The 20,703-nt window shown below is 58.7% G+C and overlaps 1 protein-coding gene across 1 annotated transcript; it reads left to right on the forward strand.

Moving 5' to 3' along the window:
- Positions 1–1,819: 1,819 nt before the first annotated feature.
- FAIM2 (Fas apoptotic inhibitory molecule 2) lies at positions 1,820–19,944 on the forward strand. Its single transcript, XM_033083241.1, has 12 exons — positions 1,820–1,855; positions 3,428–3,608; positions 6,415–6,518; positions 6,610–6,674; positions 7,317–7,370; positions 11,076–11,126; positions 11,811–11,850; positions 12,393–12,430; positions 13,474–13,561; positions 14,764–14,859; positions 17,728–17,781; positions 19,090–19,944. The coding sequence occupies exons 1-12, from the start codon at positions 1,841–1,843 to the stop codon at positions 19,237–19,239; spliced, it is 936 nt and encodes a 311-aa protein (XP_032939132.1). The 5' UTR covers positions 1,820–1,840; the 3' UTR covers positions 19,240–19,944.
- The last annotated feature ends 759 nt before the right edge of the window (positions 19,945–20,703 follow it).

Consider the following 20,703-nt stretch of genomic DNA (forward strand, 5'->3'; position numbering starts at 1 on the left):
CGATCCCCATTCCTCCCTGCCCAGGGGCTTGGATCAACAACACTGATCAATAATCCGCTGTGGGGATGCCCCTCCAGACCCTCCCTGTGTCCCCTGGGGCTGCACCAACCCCTCGGGGACAAGGACAGGGCACGGGAGCTGTGTTCTGTCCCTGCCCCGTGCCCAGGGTGGGATTCCCCCTCCTGCTCTCCGTCCCAGCCCGGCTCAGGCTGTCCCCTCTGAACCTCCAGCCTCCCAGAGCACCCCCAGGATATTTGGGAGCTGCTCCCTCGGTGGGCTCTAAGGCAGCAGCAGAGAGGCTGCAGCAAAGGCTCCTCAGAGTCTCCCTCCCTTTGCAAACCCCAGTCCTGAGGTCCAGCTGCTTCCAGCTGTGGGGTGGGACCCTATCCCTGCACCCTTCTTATTCCTGGACCATCCCTGTTCCTGAATCCCATCCCTGCATCCCCCCCTTACATGGATCATCCCTGTTCCTGAATCCCATCCTCCCATAGCTGGATCATCCCTGTTCCTGAATCCCATCCCTGCATCCCCCCCTTACATGGATCATCCCTGTCCCTGGATCTCATCTTCCCTAGCCCTGGATCATCCCTGTCCCTGGGTCCCCACATCCTTCCCACTCCTGACTCAAACCCTTCACCCTCCTGGGTGCCATGTCTGTCCATTCTCCCCATCCCATCCCAGCATCCTCCCTAAGCCTGGATCATCTCTGTCCCTGGATCCCATCCTCCCATAGCTGGATCATCCCTGCCCTTGGATCCCATCCCTGCATCCTCCCTAACCCTACATCCTCCCCATCCCATCCCCACATCCTCCCTAACCCTGGATCATCCTTGTCCCCGGATCCCATCCTCCGTAGCTCTGGATCATCCCTGCTCCTGAATCCCATCCTCTGTAACCCTGGATCATCCCTGTTCCTGAATCCCATCCTCCCATAGCTGGATCATCTCTGTCCCCGAATCCCCACATCTTCCCCATCCTCCCCATCCCTGCATCATCCCTAACCCTGAATCATCCCTGTTCCTGGATCCCATCCCCACATCCTCCCATACCTGGATCACCCCTGTCCCTGGATCCCCACATCCTCCCCACTCCTGACCCTAACCCTTCACCCTCCTGAGTGCCGTGTCTGTCCATTCTCCCCATCCCATCCCATCCCATCCCATCCCGTCCCATCCCACTGATCCCATCCCACCCCATCCCGTCCCGTCCCGTCCCGTCCCATCCCATCCCATCCCATCCCATCCCGTCCCATCCCACTGATCCCATCCCATCTCTGGATCATCCCTGTTCCTGGATCCCATCCCTGCCTCCCCCCTTACCTGGATCATCCCTGTTCCTGGATCCCATCCCTGCATCCTCCCCATCCCATCCCTGCATCCTCCTCAACACTGCATCCTCGTATCCTCTCCATCCCCGAGCCCATCCCTGCATCCCCCTCACCCGAACCCCTCTCCATCATCCCCTCCCGTCCCCTCCCGTCCTCTCCCGTCCCCCCCGGCTCTCGCGGCTCCCCTGTGCCGGGCTGGCAGTGGTACAGCCCTGCCTGCAGCGCCCGCTGCTCCGGGGACGCTGCTGGGAGGGGAAGGCAGCGGCAGCGGGGGCTGCGGCCGCATCCAGCCCCGGCAGCTCCGGGAGAAGCGCTGGGAGGGACCCCGAGCCCGGCTCCATCCCCGAGCCCGGCTCCATCCCCGAGCCCGGCTCCATCCCCAGCCCGGCTCCATCCCCGGCCCGGCTCCATCCCCGAGCCCGGCTCCATCCCCGAGCCCGGCTCCATCCCCGAGCCCGGCTCCATCCCCAGCCCGGCTCCATCCCCAGCCCAGCTCCATCCCCAGCAGCAGCCATGACCCAGGGCAAGGTAGGAGGGAGGCCGGAGCGGGCAGCACGAGTCCGTCCCTGTTGCATAACGGCGCGTTCGGAGGAGGAAAGAGGGGTGGGGGGAAAGGAATGAAAGGAATGAAACGATGGGGGGAGAGGGGGGCTGGGTACCCGTGCACGGACCTGCCATGGGGGAGGAAGGGGCTGGGGGGCTGGTTTTGGGGTTGGGGGCTGGTTTTGGGGTGGTTTTGGGATTGGAGGTTGGTTTGGGGTTGGTTTTGGGGTTGGGGGCTGGTTTTGGGGTTGAGGGCTGGTTTAGGGGTGGTTTTGGGATCGGAGATTGGTTTGGGGTTGGTTTTGGGGTCGGGGGCTGGTTTGGCGTGATGGATGCACAGCTCAAACCCAGCTGAACCTGTGGCAGTTCCCCCCCGCCCCCCCATCCCGGGGGGCTCCCTGAGGTGTTTGTTCTGTCCCACCCCTGTCCCCCGCTGGCAGCACCCGGAGCTGCCCCCAGCATCTCTTACCCGGCCCAGGGGCTCTGGATTTTGGGGATTTGGGGGATTTTGGGGTTCTCCAATGCTCTCAGATCAGGGAGGGGGGGCTGTGCATCCTCTGCCAGCTCATGCAGCATCGCCATGGCAACGCTCTGGATGCAGCTCCATCCCTCTGGATGTCCTTGGGTATCTGGGGAGGTGCGGAGGGGGCTTGCATGCTCTCATCCCCCTAAACCCGAGGGGCAGGGAAGGACAGGGAAGGACAAGGAAGGACAAGGAAGGACAGGGAAGGACAGTCTCTGGGGATGCCAGGGGAGGTGGCACAGCTGGACCTGCCCGTGGGACACGTCCCAGCCTGGCCCCTCTTGTTTGCCGGGGCTGTGACCCCTCAATCAGAGCCCTTCTCACTGTGCCCTGTCAGTGCTTGCTGCTTTGGGGCTCCCTGCCATTCCAGCCCCGCATCCCTGAGCTCTGTGGGGACTGAGCTGAGCTCCGGGGGCAGCAGAGGAGCCCAGGCTGACAGCTTATCCCAGGCTGATCTGGAAGGTTAAAGGGATCATGTTCCCAAGGAGAGGCGAGTGCTCAGGTGGCCCCAGGTTGGCTCCTTGCTGCGATCCCAAAACCTTCAAGTGCTGGGGAGCAGCAGAGCTGAGCCTGCACACGGGCAGAGAGAAAATTCTGGAGGGACAAACCAGAGCATTCCTGGGAGCAACTCCCTAAAATGGGTGTAAATGGGAATGAAGGTTTCAGGATTTTCTGCCCAGGAACTGAAAACTCTTTTTAAGGAGCAATGTAGGCAGTTTGATGAGAAGCAGAGAATTCTTTGGATGTTTTTGGTGTCACATTGAGCCCGAGGCACTGCAGGGGCTCCCTGGCTCCCCTCAGACCTCCCTGCCTGGAACTTCTCATCAGTGAACACCTCAGGGGCTTTCCCATCTCCCCTCACTCATGGATGCCCATCCCAGGGGTGCAGGGTTGTGTCCAGTGCTCAGGAATGGCCGCAGTCCCCAGTCCCCAATTCCTGTCCCGTTTTGCAGAACCTGTCCGTGCCACGTTCAGGGTGGTTTCTGGGATGGTTTTACTCTGCTCTCTCTCCCTCTTTGCCCCTTTCTGTGCAGCTCTCGGTGAACAGCAAACCCCCCAGCTCTGAGGGGCAGGGGGACAAGAAGGACAATGGCACAGCCCCCCCGGCTCCTCCGTCCTACGAGGAGGCAACAGCAGGAGAAGGGATGAAAGCCGGGGCGTTCCCGGCCCCGCCGGCGGCCCCGCTCCACCCCAGCTGGGCTTACGTGGATCCCAGTAAGTGCTTCCATGGCTGTGCTGGGGTGAGCCCTGCGAGAGGGGGCAGAGATCCCACCCAGCGGGGACCAGGATTAGGGGGGGACCAGGGATGTGGTGCCAGTTTGGCCCAGGGCAGAGCTGCAGCTGTGAGCTCTGTCTGCACAGGAGAGTCTCTGCCGATGTGTAAAAGTCTCCATCTCCACTTGAGTGTCTCCATGTCCCCTCGAGCGTCTCCATCTCCCCTTGAGTGTCTCCATCTCCTCTTGAGTGTCTCCATCTCCTCTTGAGTGTCTCCATCTCCCCTCAAGCGTCTCCATCTCTCCTTGAGCATCTCCATCTCCCCTCAAGCGTCTCCATCTCCCCTCGAGCGTCTCCATCTCCCCTCAAGCGTCTCCATCTCCCCTTGAGTGTCTCCATCTCCCCTCAAGCGTCTCCATCTCCTCTTGAGTGTCTCCATCTCCCCTTGAGTGTCTCCATCTCCCCTCAAGCGTCTCCATCTCCTCTTGAGTGTCTCCATCTCCCCTTGAGTGCCTCCATCTCCCCTTGAGCGTCTCCACCTGCAGATAAAAGTTTATATCTGTAAATAAAAGCCATTCCAGCCATCCCAGAGACCTCACTCCCTCCCAGATGTGGGAGCAAACTCCTTCCCAGTTCCATGGTGGGAGAAATCCCCGTTCCCAGCTCGCTGCCCTGGGAGATCCCAGCTCCTGGGGCTGGAGGGAAAGCCCTGGAGCAGCTGTAGGGATCCCCCCACCCCCTCCTGCAGCTCCTGCCCAGCCCCAGCTCTCAGAGCAGCTGAGGTGGCATAGTTGGTGTCACAATTGGTGTCACAGCCCCGAGTGTGGCTGGTGGCAGAGCCAGGGAGGCTGGGACACTGCTGGAGCTCCAGGCTGGATTGTTCCAGCATCCTCGTGGCCATTCCTGGGCAAACCAACAGTTTTCCCAACCCCCAGAAGCTCCCTGGAGCAAAGGACAAAGCCCTGGCTGTGCCCAGGAATGGCTGCAGCCTTGCAAGGGCTGGGCCAGGATGGGGTGGCTGGGAAGTGACCCTGGGGGTGGCTCAGTGCTTGCTCAGCACAGTTCCAGGCAGAGAAAATGCTGGAAGGATGGGGTTCAGGGGGTCCTGAGCCCTTGCCTGCTCCATCCTTTGCTGCCTGTCCTGTCCAGCTGCAGGGGTGGATGCCTGGGGAAGGGCCAGGAGTGACAACTCCCCCCTGCTGTGTCTGTGCCAGCATTTTCCAGTGGTTCCTCAGCCTTTTCCCTAAGGAGCAGAGGGGATAAATCCCCTCAGGTGGCTCTGGGGATCATCTGGATTTTTCTGCTGTCACAATGGGTTAGGATGGGTGAGGCCCATTGAGGTGGGATTAGGAATTTTGGGTTTAGGGGGTGGGATGGGTATTTTGGGTCTCCATGGGATGTCTCACACCTTACTGAGATGTGGATTTGGGGTTGTCTCTGTGACAATGACCTCAGCACACACTGTCCTGCTGTGGCCTTGGATGGGGGGGATGGATGAGGAGACACCAGGAGGGAGAAGGAGAAAACCCTCTGGGTGCTGGGGACAGCCAGGGAGGGAGGGAGGAGGTGAAACCCTTCAGTTCCTGCAGGCACTGAGGTGCCAGCAGGGTGTTCAGGTGTCATTTAGGTGTTTAGGTCTCAATTGGGTGTTTAGGGGCTGGGATTGCTTTGGTGTGGAAGTGTCCCAGGGATTCTCCAGCCTGATGAGGGATCCAGCAGAACCTGCAGGAGGTTCAGCTCCAGTGGGGCAGGAGGGAAGGACCAAGGGATTTATTGACAACAGATCTGCATCAGGGACTTATTTCCTGCTGGGGGCACCTAAGTGAGGCTCCTGCATTTCAAACAAGCAACTTCTGACCAGGAAAACAGGAGAAATTCAGGATCAGGACCTTGAGTTTGGCTTTCCTGGTGTCTGCTCTGAGAGTGAGAGGGTCTTTGCTCCATCTCCCCGAAGGATTTGGGTATCCCTGAGCTCAGAAGCTTTAGGAGGAGGGGAGGCATCTGTGGACCAGACAGGGACAGGAATGCAAAGCAGGAAAATCACACAAAAGTGAAGAGAAGAGGGGACTTTGGTGACACAGGAGGGGACGTCAGCAAGAGAAGCAAAGGGGGCACAGAATGATCAGGGGATCATGGAATGGTTTGGGTGGGATGGGACCTTAAAGCCCCCCCAGTGCCACCCTGCCATGGCAGGGACACCTCCCACGGTCCCAGACTGCTCCAGCCCCAGTGTCCAACCTGGCCTGGGACACTCCCAGGGATGGGGAAGGGAAAAACAGCAACAGGAGCTCCTGCTGCTGTTTTGGCAAAGCAGAGAATTACTTGTGTGGTAGTTTGGGGATTTGGGGGAAGATTTTTCTCACTGGTGACATCAGAGCCGTTCCCTTTTTCAGGCTTGGTGCTTAATTGTTCCCTGAGTCCCTGCATGGAAATGGGATTGAGGGATGGACTCAGGGAGCTGCAGGAGCTGCTCTGGGCGCGGGGACGTTGTTGACAAAAGCCACGATGCAAACAGAGCTCAGGGAATCCTCCCGCTCCCGCTGGGAGCGCTGAGTCACGGCTGCTCTGGGGATGCTTTCAGACCCAGGGAAAGGAGAGCAAGGGATGATCCCAGCCCTCCCGTGGCTCTGGAAGGTTTGGTGCTTCCTCAGACAGGGATATGTTGGGATGGTTTGTGGGAGAGTACCCAGGGATGAGCCCAGGAGCACAGAACTCCCTGGAATTTGGGACAGCCGAGCCATGATTGCTCCCTGGGGTCGTGTCTGGGGGGATGGGGTGGGAGCTGCTCCCTCTGGGCTCTCTGCAGGCACCAGCCCGAGCTACGGCAGCGGGGGGTACCCGGGGGACACGGAGCTGCTCACGACCTTCAGCTGGGACGACAGGAACGTGCGCAGGGTGTTCATCAGGAAGGTGAGGGAGGGACACCCCCCTGGAGCCCCCAGCCCTCGGAGGGGCCTGGCTGGGCAGGCTCCTGGGACCCAGGGATCGCCTCTCCCTGCAGGTTTACGCCATCCTGATGGTCCAGCTCCTGGTCACCGTTGTCATTGTGGCTTTCTTCACCTTCTGGTAGGTGCTGGGTGTGTCCTGAGCCAGCTGGGACCCAGCCCTGGGCAGCTGCCTGGGAGTTGTGTCACACCTGCATGTTTTTCTGAGTATTCCAATAGAAAAGCAAAGCTGAAGGAACACTCAGAGGTCCCTCAGTCCCACCCACTCTCGGGCTGGGATCCTCCATCCTGGGTGATGCCCCTGGGCAGTTCCTGCTGGGTTTTTGCTCCCATTCCCACCCACTCTCAGGACTGGATCCTCCATCCTGGGTGATGTCCTGGGTGATGCCCCTGGGCAGTTCCTGCTGGGTTTTTCCTGTGGGAGTTACCGGATCCCAGCTCCAGGCTCCCTGCCCTGCTCATCCCCCTCTCCAGCTCAGATGACCGGGTGTGTGTGGCTCATGTTGCCTCCAGAATAAATAATGGATCACTGCCAGCCTGAGCACTTGGGCTCCCTAATACCCTGTGGGAGCCATTCCCAGGCAGCTCTGGTGTGGAGCTGGGGGCTGCCCTGCAGCTGGAATCCCTCTGCACAGGCTCAGGGTGCTGAGGGGATTCACCCAGGGCTGGGTTTTTAATCCCCACACTAGGGCTGCTCCTGGGGTTCATTGAGCAGGGAGAGATTGGAATTCTCCTGCTCAGGATCTTTCCTTCTGTCTTGCAGTGAGCCAGTCAAGGGCTACATCCAGACCCACTCTGCCTGGTACTGGGCATCCTAGTGAGTATCCCTGGCTCTTCCTGTGGCCCTGTGTGCTCCAGCCAGCCTGGATGGGGCTGTGGGGGTGTGGGAAGGGTCTCCAACACTTCCCAAACACCTCCCTGTCCTGTGTGTGAAGAATCTCTCCAAAGTGTCCAGGGGCAGGTGATGGAATCGTGCAATGGGTTGGGTTGGGAGGGACCTTAAAGCTCCTGGTGCCTCCCCTGCCATGGCAGGGCCACCTCCCACTGTCCCCACTGCCATGGCAGGGCCACCTCCCACTGTCCCCACTGCCATGGCAGGGCCACCTCCCACTGTCCCCACTGCCATGGCAGGGCCACCTCCCACTGTCCCCCCTGCCATGGCAGGGCCACCTCCCACTGTCCAGGCTGCTCCAGGCTGGCCTGGGACACTGCCAGGGATCCGGGGGCAGCCACAGCTCAACCCATGGGGGAGCCTGAGGTGAGCAGATGGAAAAATCTCACCTGAATGAGCAAGAGACATGAGAGAGGAGAGCTCCAAACACTTCCCCAAAAATGGCTCTAGAAACCAGGGCAAAGTAAAGGCCTGAGTATTTCCTGCTGAAAACCAGAGAAAAATGGGGAGTTTCCAGGAAACATGAGACCTGGAAGGACGTTCAGGGTACCTTAGAGGCTGGATTGGGGGGAAGGTCCCCTGGGAAGCTCCAAAGACCCCCTTGCAGAGCATCCAGGAAACACTGCAGAGTCCCTGGTGGGATGTTCAGGGTACCTGAGGCTGAATTCTGGGATTTTCCCACTGGAAGCCAGGTGGTTGCTGAGGTTTCCATTACATAATACCCAGTGGATATGGAGGGTTGGATTTGGAGTGTTGGGATGCTCCTGGCCCTGTTCTGGGGCTGTCACTTGTGGGGCTCCATCCCAGAGCCCTGAAGTTGGGGTGCCATCCCTCAGTCCCCCAGAGCAGCCTGGAATGGAACTTCAGCACTGGGATCCCCTCCCTCAGTCCCCCAGAGCAGCCTGGAATGGAGCTTGGGCACTGGGATCCCTTCCCTCAGCCCCCCAGAGCAGCCTGGAATGGAGCTTCAGCACTGGGATCCCCTCACTCAGTCCCTCAGAGCAGCCTGGAATGGAGCTGCAGCACTGGGATCCCCTGGCTCTGTGGTTTCCAGGCTGCTGGCAGGGTCAGTGCTGCTCATTAAGCGTGGTGAACTCAGCTTTAATCAGTTCACACCCAAATTGGGAGATGAGACACCAGCTTATGTAATGTGGGAAAACCCTCCAGACTGCAGGAATGAGAGCACCCAGCGGCTCCAGGAGGGAACCAAAGGTGCTGCAGATGGCAGCCGGGGTTGGAGAGGCAGTGTCACCTCCCAGGGGACAGGGAGAGAAGGCTCAGCCGTGCTCAGGTCCCCACCTGGGCCTCTGGGGTCACCTCTCCCAGCTCCCTGCCCACCCGGAGTTTATTCCCTCCTATTTTCTGCTGGGAACACCCTTGGGGCAGCTGGGGGGTTCTGTTCTGCAGGAATTTCCCCCATGGTCACTGTCCCCCTGTGCCCAGGTGAGACCCCACCTGCAGAGCTGCTCCAGCCCTGGCTCCTGCACAGGAGGATGAGGAGCTGCTGCACAGAGGCCAGAGGAGGCCACGGAGCTGCTGCAGGGCTGGAGCCCCTCTGGAGCCAGGCTGGGAGAGCTGGGGGTGCTCAGCTCACTGCAGGGAGAGCTCAGAGCCCTGCCAGGGCCTGAAGGGGCTCCAGAGAGCTGGGGAGGGACTGGGGACAGGGAATGGAGGGACAGGGCACAGGGAATGGATTCCACTGCAGAGGGCAGGGATGGGTGGGATTTTGGGATGGAATTCCTGGCTGGGAGGGTGGGGAGGGGCTGGGGTGGAATTTCCAAACCCTTTCAGGCTTGGTGGTGTCAAGACTCTTAAACCAAGGGCTGGAAAAGTGCCTGGGCTTAGGCAGGGCCAGAAGGGTTGTGCTGGAGGAGGGAGCTGCTGCCATGGTTCCTCCCTCCAGCAATGGGAAGTTTGGGATTTTCATCCCTGGAAGTGTCCAAAGCCAGGCTGGACAGGTTTGGAGTAACCTGGGACAGTGTCATGGCATGGGGTGGGATGGGATGGATTTTAAACTCCCTTCCCACCCAGGCCATTCCAAAACTTTAATTCTGTCTGGTTTTTCACTGCCCAATGAGCCAAGCCCTTCCCTCCATTCCAGCTCTTTTCCTGGCTCTCCTTCCTAAGCAGAGACCTCTGCAAACAAACCTGGGAGCCCCAGGACTTCTCCCACTGCTGCAGTGGCACAGTGGGAATAAATCCAGAGCAGCCAGGGCATGGAGAGCCCTGCTGGTCTGTGCTCCCAACAGGCTCTTTCCAGCTGCTCAGCCGTGTCCAGCCCAGCTTTCCTGGTTTCCCAGTGGGAGAGCTGGGCCTGCCTTTATCTCTGTGCCCTGGGTCTCGTGGCTCTGGGCTCTGCCGTCACCTCCCCAGGGTCAGTGGCTATCGGGAGCCATCGGCACAGCCGGAACTGCTGCCCTGGGAACAGGGGGGCAGCAGCTCCCAGAGCCTGGAAAAACACCCAGCTGTGGTGAGGGAGAGCCTCCCTCAGCTCTGGGGCTGCTGTGCTTTGAGAGGGGTCAAATCCTGCGAGATAAAACCTGCCAGGACCTGGGCGGGGCTGGGTACCCACTGAAAATTCGGCTCCACTGAGCTGGGAGGATTTTCCTGCCCTGGGCTCGTCCCTGAGCCCTTTCCTGAATGGATCCTCCTGCCCCGAGCCCTTCTCTGAGCAGCTCCTCCTGCCCTGAGCCCTTCCCTGAATGGATTCTCCTGCCCTGAGCCCTTTCCTGAATGGATCCTCCTGCCCCGAGCCCTTCCCTGCCTTGGGCTCTTCCTCATGCACTCCTGCATTGAATCCTGGAATGGGCTGGGTTGGAGGGACCTTAAAGTCCATCCAGTGCCACCCCTCACCATGGGCAACCTTGGACACCTTCCCCTATCCCAGGTTACTCCAAACCTGTCCAGCCCGGCCTTGGGCACTTCCAGGGATGAAAATCCCAAACTTCCCATTGCTGGAGGGAGGAACCATGGCAGCAGCTCCCTCCTCCAGCACAACCCTTCTGCCCCTGCCTGAGCCCAGGCACTTTTCCAGCCCTTGGTTTAAGAACCTCCAGCCTTGACACCACCAACCCTGAAAGGGTTTGGAAATGAGGGGCAAAGCTGGCACCTCCATGTGAGAAACTCACAGAACCATGGAACCTTGGAATCAGGAAGGCTGGAAAAGCCCCTGGTGATGATAGAGTCCAGCCATCAGCCCTGCACTCAGCACTGCCCCTGGCCCCAGTGCCACATCCACATCCAGGGCTGGGATTCCAGCACTGCCTGGGCAGCCCCTCCCAATGCCTGCCCTCCCTTTCCATGAAGGAATTCTCTAAGAGCCATCACCAATCCAGTTCTGCCCTGTCATTTACACATTTGGGTGCTCTCTGGGGTCTGAACCTGCCCTTGGCTCTGCTCTAAACCCAGCCCTCAGCTTTTCCAGGGAGGTTTTGTCCCACCCTGCTGATGGGCACAGGCAGAGGAGGCCCCTGAGGGCAGGAAGGAGCTTAGTGAGAGGGACCAGGGCTAGGAAACACCTTGATCCACCCCTGCCAGGTGTTTGCATTCCATCATCCCCATCCCATGGGAGTTCTCCCTGCACCATCCCAGGCTGATTTTCCCCCCTGAGCTCTCTCTCTCTCCTTGCAGCGCTGTTTTCTTCGTCACCTACCTGATCCTCGCCTGCTGCTCTGGGCCCAGGTAAAGGGATCACTCTGGGGTCGGGACAGCCTGGGGAATGCAGCAGGAATGTTCTCCTCAGCTTTCCAGCCCTGTTATGGGCAGGGATGGAGCTGTGCCAGCACCCAGAAGCTTTGTTTCCATGGGATCATGGAATGGTTTGGGTTGGAAGGGACCTTAAAGCCCATCCAGGGACAGGGACAGGGACACCTCCCACTGTCCCAGGCTGCTCCAAGCTCATCCAACCTGGCCTTGGGCACTGCCAGGGATGGGGCAGCCACAGCTGTAACCTGTTCCAGATGCTGGAAACAGCTGCTCCAGGCCTGATGCAGCCTTGGGTTTGTGCAGCTCAGGAGTCTGATTTCAGCTGTGACTTTGCAGCAGAAACTGCCCCGTTTGCAGCTCTGGATTCTGGGGATGAAACATTGCAGAGGATGCTCCTGGCAGCTCCCAGGGGGGCAGGAATGTCCTGGGGACATTTGTCCTGCTGGCCCAGGAGGACCCCAAATGCCCTGTGGCTGCCAGCAGGGTCACTGTGCCCTGCACTGCTCCTGGCACTTGTGCACAGGGCACTAATTACCAGCAGGGTCATCAATTACCCAGCAGGGTCATTAATTACCCTCATGGCCAATAATTACCCTCTCAGTCACTAATTACCTACATGGTCACCGAGTCCCTGCTGACTGGCCCCTGTTTCCTTTGCAGGAGATACTTCCCATGGAATCTGATCCTGCTCAGCATCTTTGTGAGTAGCACATCTGGCCAACATCTGTCCTGGGGTCACAGTGGCTCCAAGGACACACACAGGGCTGGCATTCCTGGGGAAAAGTGGGAATTTCATCCTCTTATCTTCCTGTGCTTGGGCTGGGGAGCTGTGGATGGGAGAAGCTTGAAAAAAGGGAGCCTCTGTGTGTTAAAAAATTGCAAAAAATAATCTGTGGAGTTGGATGGGAACTGGGATGGGAACCAGGATGGGAACTGGGGTGGGAGCTGATGGGATGGGAGCTGAGATGTGCTGGGATGGGAGCAGGGATGGCAGCTGGGATGTGGGATGGGAGCAGGGATGGGAGCTGGAATGTGGGATGGGAGCTGGGTCCTGTGTGGGAGGGGTGCAGGAGCAGGGGATGCTCCCCTGTGCCCACCCTCTGCCCTCTCCTGTGGCTCTCAGACTCTGAATGCTGCCAGTTCCTCCTCCTGAGGGTCTGAGAGGTTTCCCTGCCCTTTCCCCTGGGACTGAGGGCTTTCTGTGATGACAGGAGGGCACTAACCAGGCTCTATTTCCCCCAGACCCTGTCCATGGCCTATCTCACTGCGATGCTCTCCAGGTGAGTTGGGCACTGCCCTGTGTCTCTTCCTGAAAAAATTCCCTGTTCCCGAGGTACCTGAGCTGTCAGGGGCTCCCAGCAGCCACACAAAGCTGGAGCTTCTCTGTGCAAACCCCTCCCAAGGGCTGTCCTGTGCCAAGGGAGGCAGCACTGGGGCATTCCCACATCCCAAATCCTGCAGGAGAGCCCTGGAGGGCTGGGACAGGCCAGCACTGATCCCTCATTTCCCACTGAGCAGCTCCCAGGCAGGTGGGGCTGCAGCGAGCCAAGGAATTTTTTCCAGCACTTTCAGGAATTTGTGTCCCCCAGCCTGTTCCCTTCCGCTCATTTGCACTGGGGAATCTGAATCTGCTCCTGGCTCACGTGGGGGCTGGAGAGAGGGCCATGGTCCAGGGCTGCTGATGGATGTGCTGGGACAAAGAAATCTGCAGCCTCAGCAGCTCCAGGGGGAAAACTCCAGTGCCTCCACACAAATCCCCCCAGGGAGAGCAGGACTGGCTTTTCCAAGGGCTGAGCCTGGCACTGCACCCAAATCCTGATCCAGCCTGGAAACCGTTGCAGCCTGATCTGCAGCCTCTGTCCCTGATCCAGCCTGGAAACCATTCCAGCCTGAGCCTGCAGCCCTGTCCCTGCTCCTGTCCCTCCCTCCTGCCCCTTCCCAAAAGCCAGGCTGGGCAGGAGCCCAGGGCTGCTCCTCTGCTTTCCCCTCGTGCTGCAGTGACTTTTGTCATTCTGGTTTTGTCACCTCCCAGCCAGGATCTTCCCCATTCCCTGGCAGACCATGGGTTGGGATTGGTGGACTTGGAGCCCACGGCTGCTCCAGGATCCTCCTGCCTTCCCTCTGTCCCCCAACACAGCAGGAAAACCCATCCAGGCTTTTTTCTGTCCTTCCTTTTTTACCATTAATGTGGAATATTGATAATTCCAGCAGTGTTTGTGCCTATAGGATTCATCTTTCCTTGCCAAGCTCCTGCCTGTCTGAATCCCCCCCTTCCCACCTCTGTGGGAATGATCCAGAATTGCTTTTCCTGCTCCTTTTGCAGTTACTACAACACCAAGTCAGTGCTGCTGTGCCTTGGGATCACGGCCCTGGTCTGTCTGTCTGTCACCATCTTCAGCTTCCAGAGCAAGGTGGGACCTTGGGGGCAGGACAGGGAGTGTCTGGAAGGTTCTGGATACAGGACCAGCCTGAGGGATGTGGGGATGTCACCACAAGGTTGGAGTGCTAGGGAGGAAGATCAGGATGTGCTGGGAAGGGATTGGCTGGGATGTAAATGGGGCTGCAAGGTGCTGATATATGGGAATAAAATGAGAATTTTTTGTGGACTGGGATGTGCCATAGGTGTAAATGGGTCTGCAAGATGCTGATATGTGGGAATAATCTGGGATTTTTGTGGATTGGGATGTGTCAAGGATGTCAGTGGGGCTGGGAGAGGCTCTGTGGTGGTAAACTGGGGATTCTGGGGGGTTGGGCTGTGGAAGGACACAAGGTGTGGATATGGGATGGATTTGGGATTCCTGGTGTGTGCTGGGACCTGAGCCCTTCCCGTGGGATTTGGGAAGCGTTGGCTCTGTGCCAGGGTGGCTGCTGGGATGGAGAGGCAGAAGCAGCCCCGGGTGAGTCCCAGCAGGGCTCAGGAGCTCTGGATGTCCCTGGGCATCTCCCAGGGGATGCAGCCCCTGGAAAGGGACATTCCCTTGGGGTGGGATGGGACATTCCTCTGGGATGGGACAGGGACAGGGACGTTCTCTGGAACAGGACATTCCCCTGGGATGGGACAGGGACATTCCCTGGATCAGGACATTCCCTTGGAGTGCGACAAGGACATTTCCCTGGGATGGGACAGGGACATTCCCTGGATCAGGATATTCCTCTAGAACAGGACAATGACATTCCCTGAATCAGGACATTCCCCTAGAACAGGACAGGACACTCTCTGGATCAGGACATTCCCCTGGAACAGGACAGGGACATTCCCTGGATCAGGACATTCCCCTAGAACAGGACAGGGACATTCTCTGGATCACGACATTCCCCTAGAACAGGACAATGACATTCCTGGATCAGGACATTCCCTGGATCAGGACATTCCCTGGATCAGGACAGGGACATTCTCTGGATCAGGACATTCCCTGCATCAGGACATTCCCCTAGAACAGGACAGGGACATTCCCTGGATCAGGACATTCCCCTAGAACAGGACAGGGACATTCCCTAGAATGGGACATTCCCTGGATCAGGACATTCCCCTAGAACAGGACAATGACATTCCCTGGTTCAGGACATTCCCTGGATCAGGACATTCCCTGACATCCCTCCCTTGCACCCACAGTTTGACTTCACGTCGTACCAGGGCGTTCTGTTCGTGCTGCTCATGGTGCTGTTCCTGGGGGGACTGGTCCTGGCTGTCATCCTGCCCTACCAATATGTGAGTGACCAACTGGGCCAAACTGGGCCATACTGGGCTGGGAGTGGGGGGTCCAGCTCCCTAAAAGTGGGTGGGAACCTCCAAGGAGGGATGGAAGAGCAGGGGTCATTCCCTGGGATGGACCATGGGATATGGATCAAGGATGGAACTGGCCCAGGGCTGAGGATGTTTCTTGCTGGAAATTGTGGATTCCTGCTGGAATCATGGAATGGTTTCTGTCAGGAGGGACCTCAAAGCCCACACAGTCCCACCCCTGCCACGGGCAGGGACACCTCCTGCTATCCCAGGCTGTTCCACCCTGGCCTGGGACACTTCCAGGGATCCAGGGGCAGCCACAGCTGCTCTGGGAAATCCATTCCAGGGCCTTCCCACCCTCACAGCCAAGAATTCCTTCCCAATATCCCATCCATCCCTGCCCTCTGCAGTGGGATCCATTCCCTGTGTCCTGTCCCTCCATTCCCTGTCCCCAGTCCCTGTCCAGCTCTCTGGAGCCCCTTTGGGCCCTGGAAGGGGCTCTGAGCTCTCTTGGATCCTTCTCCTGTCCAGGTGAGCACCCCCAGCTCTCCCAGCCTGGCTCCAGCCCTGGAGCAGCTCCATGGACTCATTTGAGCACATCCATGCCCCTCCTGTGCTGGGACCTCCCTGGATGCAGGGGGGGTCTCACCTGGGCACAGGTGCCTCTGCTCAGGCCTCAGTTTCCCCTCAGTAAAACCAGGGAAAGAAGAAGATTAAACTCTGTCCCAAGTCCAGGGCAGGACTTGGGCTCAGGACTGACACCTGGCACATACAGAATTCAAATCTTGAGGCCTCAGTTTCTCAGCAATGACCCTGAGGTCTGAGTGGCCCTCAGGAGCCACGTCCAAGGGGACAGTGACACCCCTGGGTGTCCCCAAGGCCCTACCAAGCCCCCACACAGCTCCAGCCACTTCCTTGGGCCTCTCCAGCCACTCCTGGCCCCAGGTGTGCCCAGGGGGATTCTTGGAGCAGCTTCCAAGCACACTGGAGCAGGGCTGGGCTGCACCCAAGGGTGCCTCACCCTGGGAGGTGTCACAGAGCCCCTGGCAGCCCTGGGACATGGGGATGGATGAGGGGAGGGGGTGGGGCCAGGCAGGTGCCATGAATCACCTGAGAGGCTCCTGGGATCCCAAATCCCTGCCCAGCCCAGCCAGCTCCTCTGCCCTGAGTCATTCCCTAAGGGACACCTCCAGGAGCCTCCCACTGCTCCCAGCCCGGGAGCTGGTGCTGGACAAGTCCAGCCTGGGCATTCCAAAGGGTTGGGTTGTGGCTGTCTGGCCTTGAGCTTCTCCTTTTCCCAGTAGGAAGGTGAGGGGATGATGGAAATGCAACGAGAGAGAGAGAGCTCAGGGGGAAAACCAGCCTGGGATGGTGTAGGGGAGAATTCCCATGGGATGGGGATGATGGAAATGCAAGGAGAGAGGGAGAGCTCAGAGGGGAAACCAGCCTGGGATGGTGCAGGGGAGAATTCTGATGGGGATGATGGAAATGCAAGGAGAGAGGGAGAGCTTGGGGGGGAAACCAGCCTGGGATGGTGCAGGGGAGAATTGCCATGGGATGGGGATGATGGAATGCAAACACCTGGCAGGGGTGGATCAAGGTGTTTCCTAGCCCTGGTCCCTCTCACTAAGCTCCTTCCTGCCCTCAGGGGCCTCCTCTGCCTGTGCCCATCAGCAGGGTGGGACAAAACATCCCTGGAAAAGCTGAGGGCTGGGTTTAGAGCAGCGCCAAGGGCAGGTTCAGACCCCAGAGAGCACCCAAATGTGTAAATGACAGGGCAGAACTGGATTGGTGTTGGCTCTTAGAGAATTCCTTCATGGAAAGGGAGGGCAGGCAATCCGGAGCGGCAGCTCCTGCCACGTGGCGAGATCAGCACAGGCAGAACGAGCCCGGGAGGCAGGAGTGGCTCTGCACGGGCACCACAAATCCCTGGAGAGGCAGCACAGCCCTGGCCTCGCTGAACCCATCCCGGGTTGAGCCAGCACCTTCTCCTGGCTCCTCTGGGCCACTGCAGGGCTGAGCTTTGGTCCCAGCTCCAGTGAAATTCCCCCTGTGACTCCCACGGAGGAATATATTCAAATTGTGCTTGTTAATTAATCACAGAATCATGGAATATCCTGAGGGGGAAGGGACCCAGCAGTCCAACTCCTGTCCCTGCTCAGGACATCCCAACAGTCCCACCTTGTGCCTGGGTGTTGTCCAAATGCTGCTGGAGCTCTGGCAGCCCTGGGGAGCTGTTCAGGTGGGGGAAGAACCTTTTCCCAATGTCCAAACCAAACCTCCCCTGACAAAGATCCAGCTGTTCCTTCAGACAAATTAAAGCTGGATCCAGCTCTTGGAATAGCTGGTGTTTCTTCCAGTGGGATCAGTCATGTTTGGGTAAATAAATCTGTTCTGGGGGTGCTCCAAAGGGTTCCCACGAGTGCTGGGACATGTGGCTGCCCCACCCCTGGCAGTGTCCAAGGCCAGGCTGGACAGGGACAGTGGGAGGTGTCTGGATGGGCTTTAAGGTCCCTTCCAACCCAACCATTCCATGATTTCCACAGGACAGTCACTGGGGCCGAGTGCTGTTTGGAATCACAAACAGCTGATGGAGAAGTTTAGGAGCCAAATGAATACAAAGAGAGGGAGGAGCTGAGGCCCCGTGCCCTGTTCTGTGCCATGGAAACATTCCCAAAGAAATTGAAGTTGGATGTGGTGCAAATCCAGCCTGGGCTTTTAGAGCACTTTCCCAACTTTCCCCTCCACCTGGGAGCCAAATACCTTGGGGATGAATCCTGGGCAGCCCAGGTGTGACAGCAGTGTCCGTGTGTCTGTGTGTCCATGTCCGTGTGTCCGTGTCTGTGTCTCCAGGTCCCGTGGCTCCACGCCGTCTACGCTCTGCTCGGGGCTGGGATCTTCACCATGGTGAGTGGCTGCTCCCAGGCTCCAGCAGATCCAGCAGGGAGAGCAGATGCTCGGGCTGGAGCCTGGCTGGGGCTGGGGCTGGGGCTGCCGAGCTCAGGGCGGCCCTGGAGCAGCGATCCTGGCTCAGGAGGTGCCGCGGACGTGCTGGTGCTGGCACAGGGCATGGTGCGAGTGCCAAGCTGTGTGGGGTGAGCAATCCCGGCTGGATTGCTCTGCAGGGATCATGGGGATGGGCCAGAGGTGCCTCCTGAGAGGAGCAGGCAGAGCTGAGCTCAGCACAGCCCCGGAATGAGGGGATCCAGGGTCGGGGCTGGTTGGGTGAGAGCAAGCCAAGGATTGGGATGAGTTTGGCTCACAGAGGTGCAGAAAACTGGGAAGGTTGAAATTGGAGATTAAGAGGTATTAGGAGGGTTTACACAGGTGGGAAAAGCCCTGGAGCTGGGCAGCTCCTCCAGGGAAAGGCTGGGCTTGCTCCCCCTGGTCTGTCCCTAGAGCCAGCCCCAGCTCTGTGCTGGGGTCTGGGCTGGGGAGGGCTCTGGGAGGTGCCCGGTGCTCCCTGGAGCTGGGCTCAGCCCGGGGCTGCCCTGGGCTCCAAGGCACGTTGGGAACAGGAGCAGTTGAGCAATTGCCTTCATCACCCATAAAAGTCACTCAAGAGAGCTCGGCGCTGATTCACGGCTCAAGATCCCTCTGTAAAATCCAAGGAGGCTTCAACATCTGATAATTACCCCATAAACCTCAGTCAGAGCCTTGGCCTGGCCCTGCCAGGGCAGCTCAGCTGGGATTTGTGCTGGGGGGATGAAGCAGCATCTCCTGGAGGATGGTGCAGCCCTGGAGAGCTCTGCACCCATGGAGTGAGCAGGGTGGCAGAAGAAAGAAGGGGAGGGAGGAGAAGATGGGGCATTGCAGCCATGCCTGGGATTGCAGCCGTGCCTGGCATTTCTGGTGGTGCTGCTCCGTGTCCTGTTGGGGCCAGGCCACCCTGTGAGCACCTGGTTCCCTGGCAGGTGTTTCCCACCAGGGGAAGTGGGGGAATAGCAAACTCTGGGCTTTGGGAGAGGAGGAAGAGGGGCTCCAGAGCTGGCCCTGGGATGGAGGAAGCCTGGAGTGGGAATTACACTCAGGGTTTGATTGTCAGGAGGGAAATGAGGGAAGGGGGAAATTGCAGCTCCTTCAGTGCCTTGTTCTGAGCTCTGAAATTGTGGTTTCAGCCCATGAAAAGGGGTTGCACCTCCAGAGGCTCTGCTGTCATTAGAGCCCTTCTTGCCTCCCTGTCACTGTCCCGGGGTTTCCTCCTTTCCCCTGCAGTTCCTGGCCCTGGACACGCAGATGCTGATGGGGAACCGCCGGTACTCCCTGAGCCCTGAGGAATACATCTTTGGAGCCCTCAATATCTACCTGGACATCATCTACATCTTCTCCTTCTTCCTGCAGTTCTTTGGCTCCAGCCAGGAGTGAGGGCAGCAGGGCAGGATCCTCCCTGTGCTGGCAAATGTGAGGGGTTCAATTGAAAAGCAGAGGTGAAAGGGTTCACAAGCACCAACCTGAGCCAGTCCCTCCCTTTGTGGTCCATGGAATGCACTGAGGAGCCCCGTGCCCTCCCCCAGCTTTGTACATTTGCTGTCAGGCCTTTGTGACCCAGAGAGCAAAGCAGGGCTTCAGTGTCGTGTCCCTTCTGCTCCCCCCCAGCCCAAACCAGTGCAGGGACTGGGGGCAGGAGAGTGGGACCTGCCTGGCCCCAGGGGCTGCTGGAGGTGCCCTCTGAGTCCTGCCCACCACGGGCTGAAAGTGCTGTGACAAAACAGTGAGGGCAGCAGAGCAGGGAATTTGGTTAGATCCTGGCAGGAAAAGCAGCTGAGCCAAGGGAAAAGCCTTGGGGAATCCTTGCATTGCCCTGTTTCCCACATTCTGTGGAGCTTGGTGGCCTCTGCACTGTTCCTGGTGGCTGTTGTTGGAAATGTGGAGTGTGGGATCACACAGCTGGATTTCAGTGCTCCAGGCACAGGGATCCTGTTTGTTCAGGATGTGCAGCTCTCTGAGGTCATCCCTGGTGACACTGCAGGAAGAATTCCTCTGGATCCCTTGCATGTGGCTGTGGGGCTGAGCATCTTCCCTTCCCTTCCCTTCCCTTCCCTTCCCTTCCCTTCCCTTCACTTCCCTTCCCTTCCCTTCCCTTCCCTTCCCTTCCCTTCCCTTCCCTTCCCTTCCCTTCCCTTCCCTTCCCTTCCCTTCCCTTCCCTTCCCTTCCCTTCCCTTCCCTTCCCTTCCCTTCCCTTCCCTTCCCTTCCCTTCCCTTCCCTTCCCTTCCCTTCCCTTCCCTTCCCTTCCCTTCCCTTCCCTTCCCTTCCCTTCCCTTCCCTTCCCTTCCCTTCCCTTCCCTTCCCTTCCCTTCCCTTCCCTTCCCTTCCCTTCCCTTCCCTTCCCTTCCCTTCCCTTCCCTTCCCTTCCCTTCCCTTCCCTTCCCTTCCCTTCCCTTCCCTTCCCTTCCCTTCCCTTCCCTTCCCTTCCCGGGAGTGTTCAGGGTCTCTCTGGAGTGTTCAGGATCTCTCTGGAGTGTTCAGGGTCTCTCTGGAGTTTGGCTCCTCACTGGAAGTTGGAGATGCCAGGACAGGAATGTTGCCAGAGAAGAGATGGAGGAGGCTGAGTTTCCATGCTGGGAAATGCCATTCCATGTGGGAAATGGACTGGGATCCCACCCTAAGGATCTGACACCTTCCCAGAATTGTCTTTTTTCCCAGAAATGCCCATTGCTAAGGGGTTGTTCCCGGGGCTGAGGCCGTTGGAACAGCAGTGTCCCCTCTCCCTGGCTGTGGCTGTGTCAGCTCTGGATGTGCTCAGGTAACTTTCCACCGTGGCCATGCTCACATTCCCTGTTTGGGGCTCAGCTGGCTGATCTGGGGCTGTAAAGCTCCCCAGGGAGAT

Source organism: Catharus ustulatus, chromosome 31 (genome assembly GCF_009819885.2).
Source record: "Catharus ustulatus isolate bCatUst1 chromosome 31, bCatUst1.pri.v2, whole genome shotgun sequence".
NCBI lineage: Eukaryota > Metazoa > Chordata > Aves > Passeriformes > Turdidae > Catharus > Catharus ustulatus.

Excerpts from the sequence above, each read along its gene's own strand:
- FAIM2 (XM_033083241.1), top strand. Across the intron at positions 3,609-6,414 it reads CTGGGCTTACGTGGATCCCA|GCACCAGCCCGAGCTACGGC; the intron begins GTAAGTGCTTCC and ends GGCTCTCTGCAG. Across the intron at positions 13,562-14,763 it reads TCTTCAGCTTCCAGAGCAAG|TTTGACTTCACGTCGTACCA; the intron begins GTGGGACCTTGG and ends TTGCACCCACAG.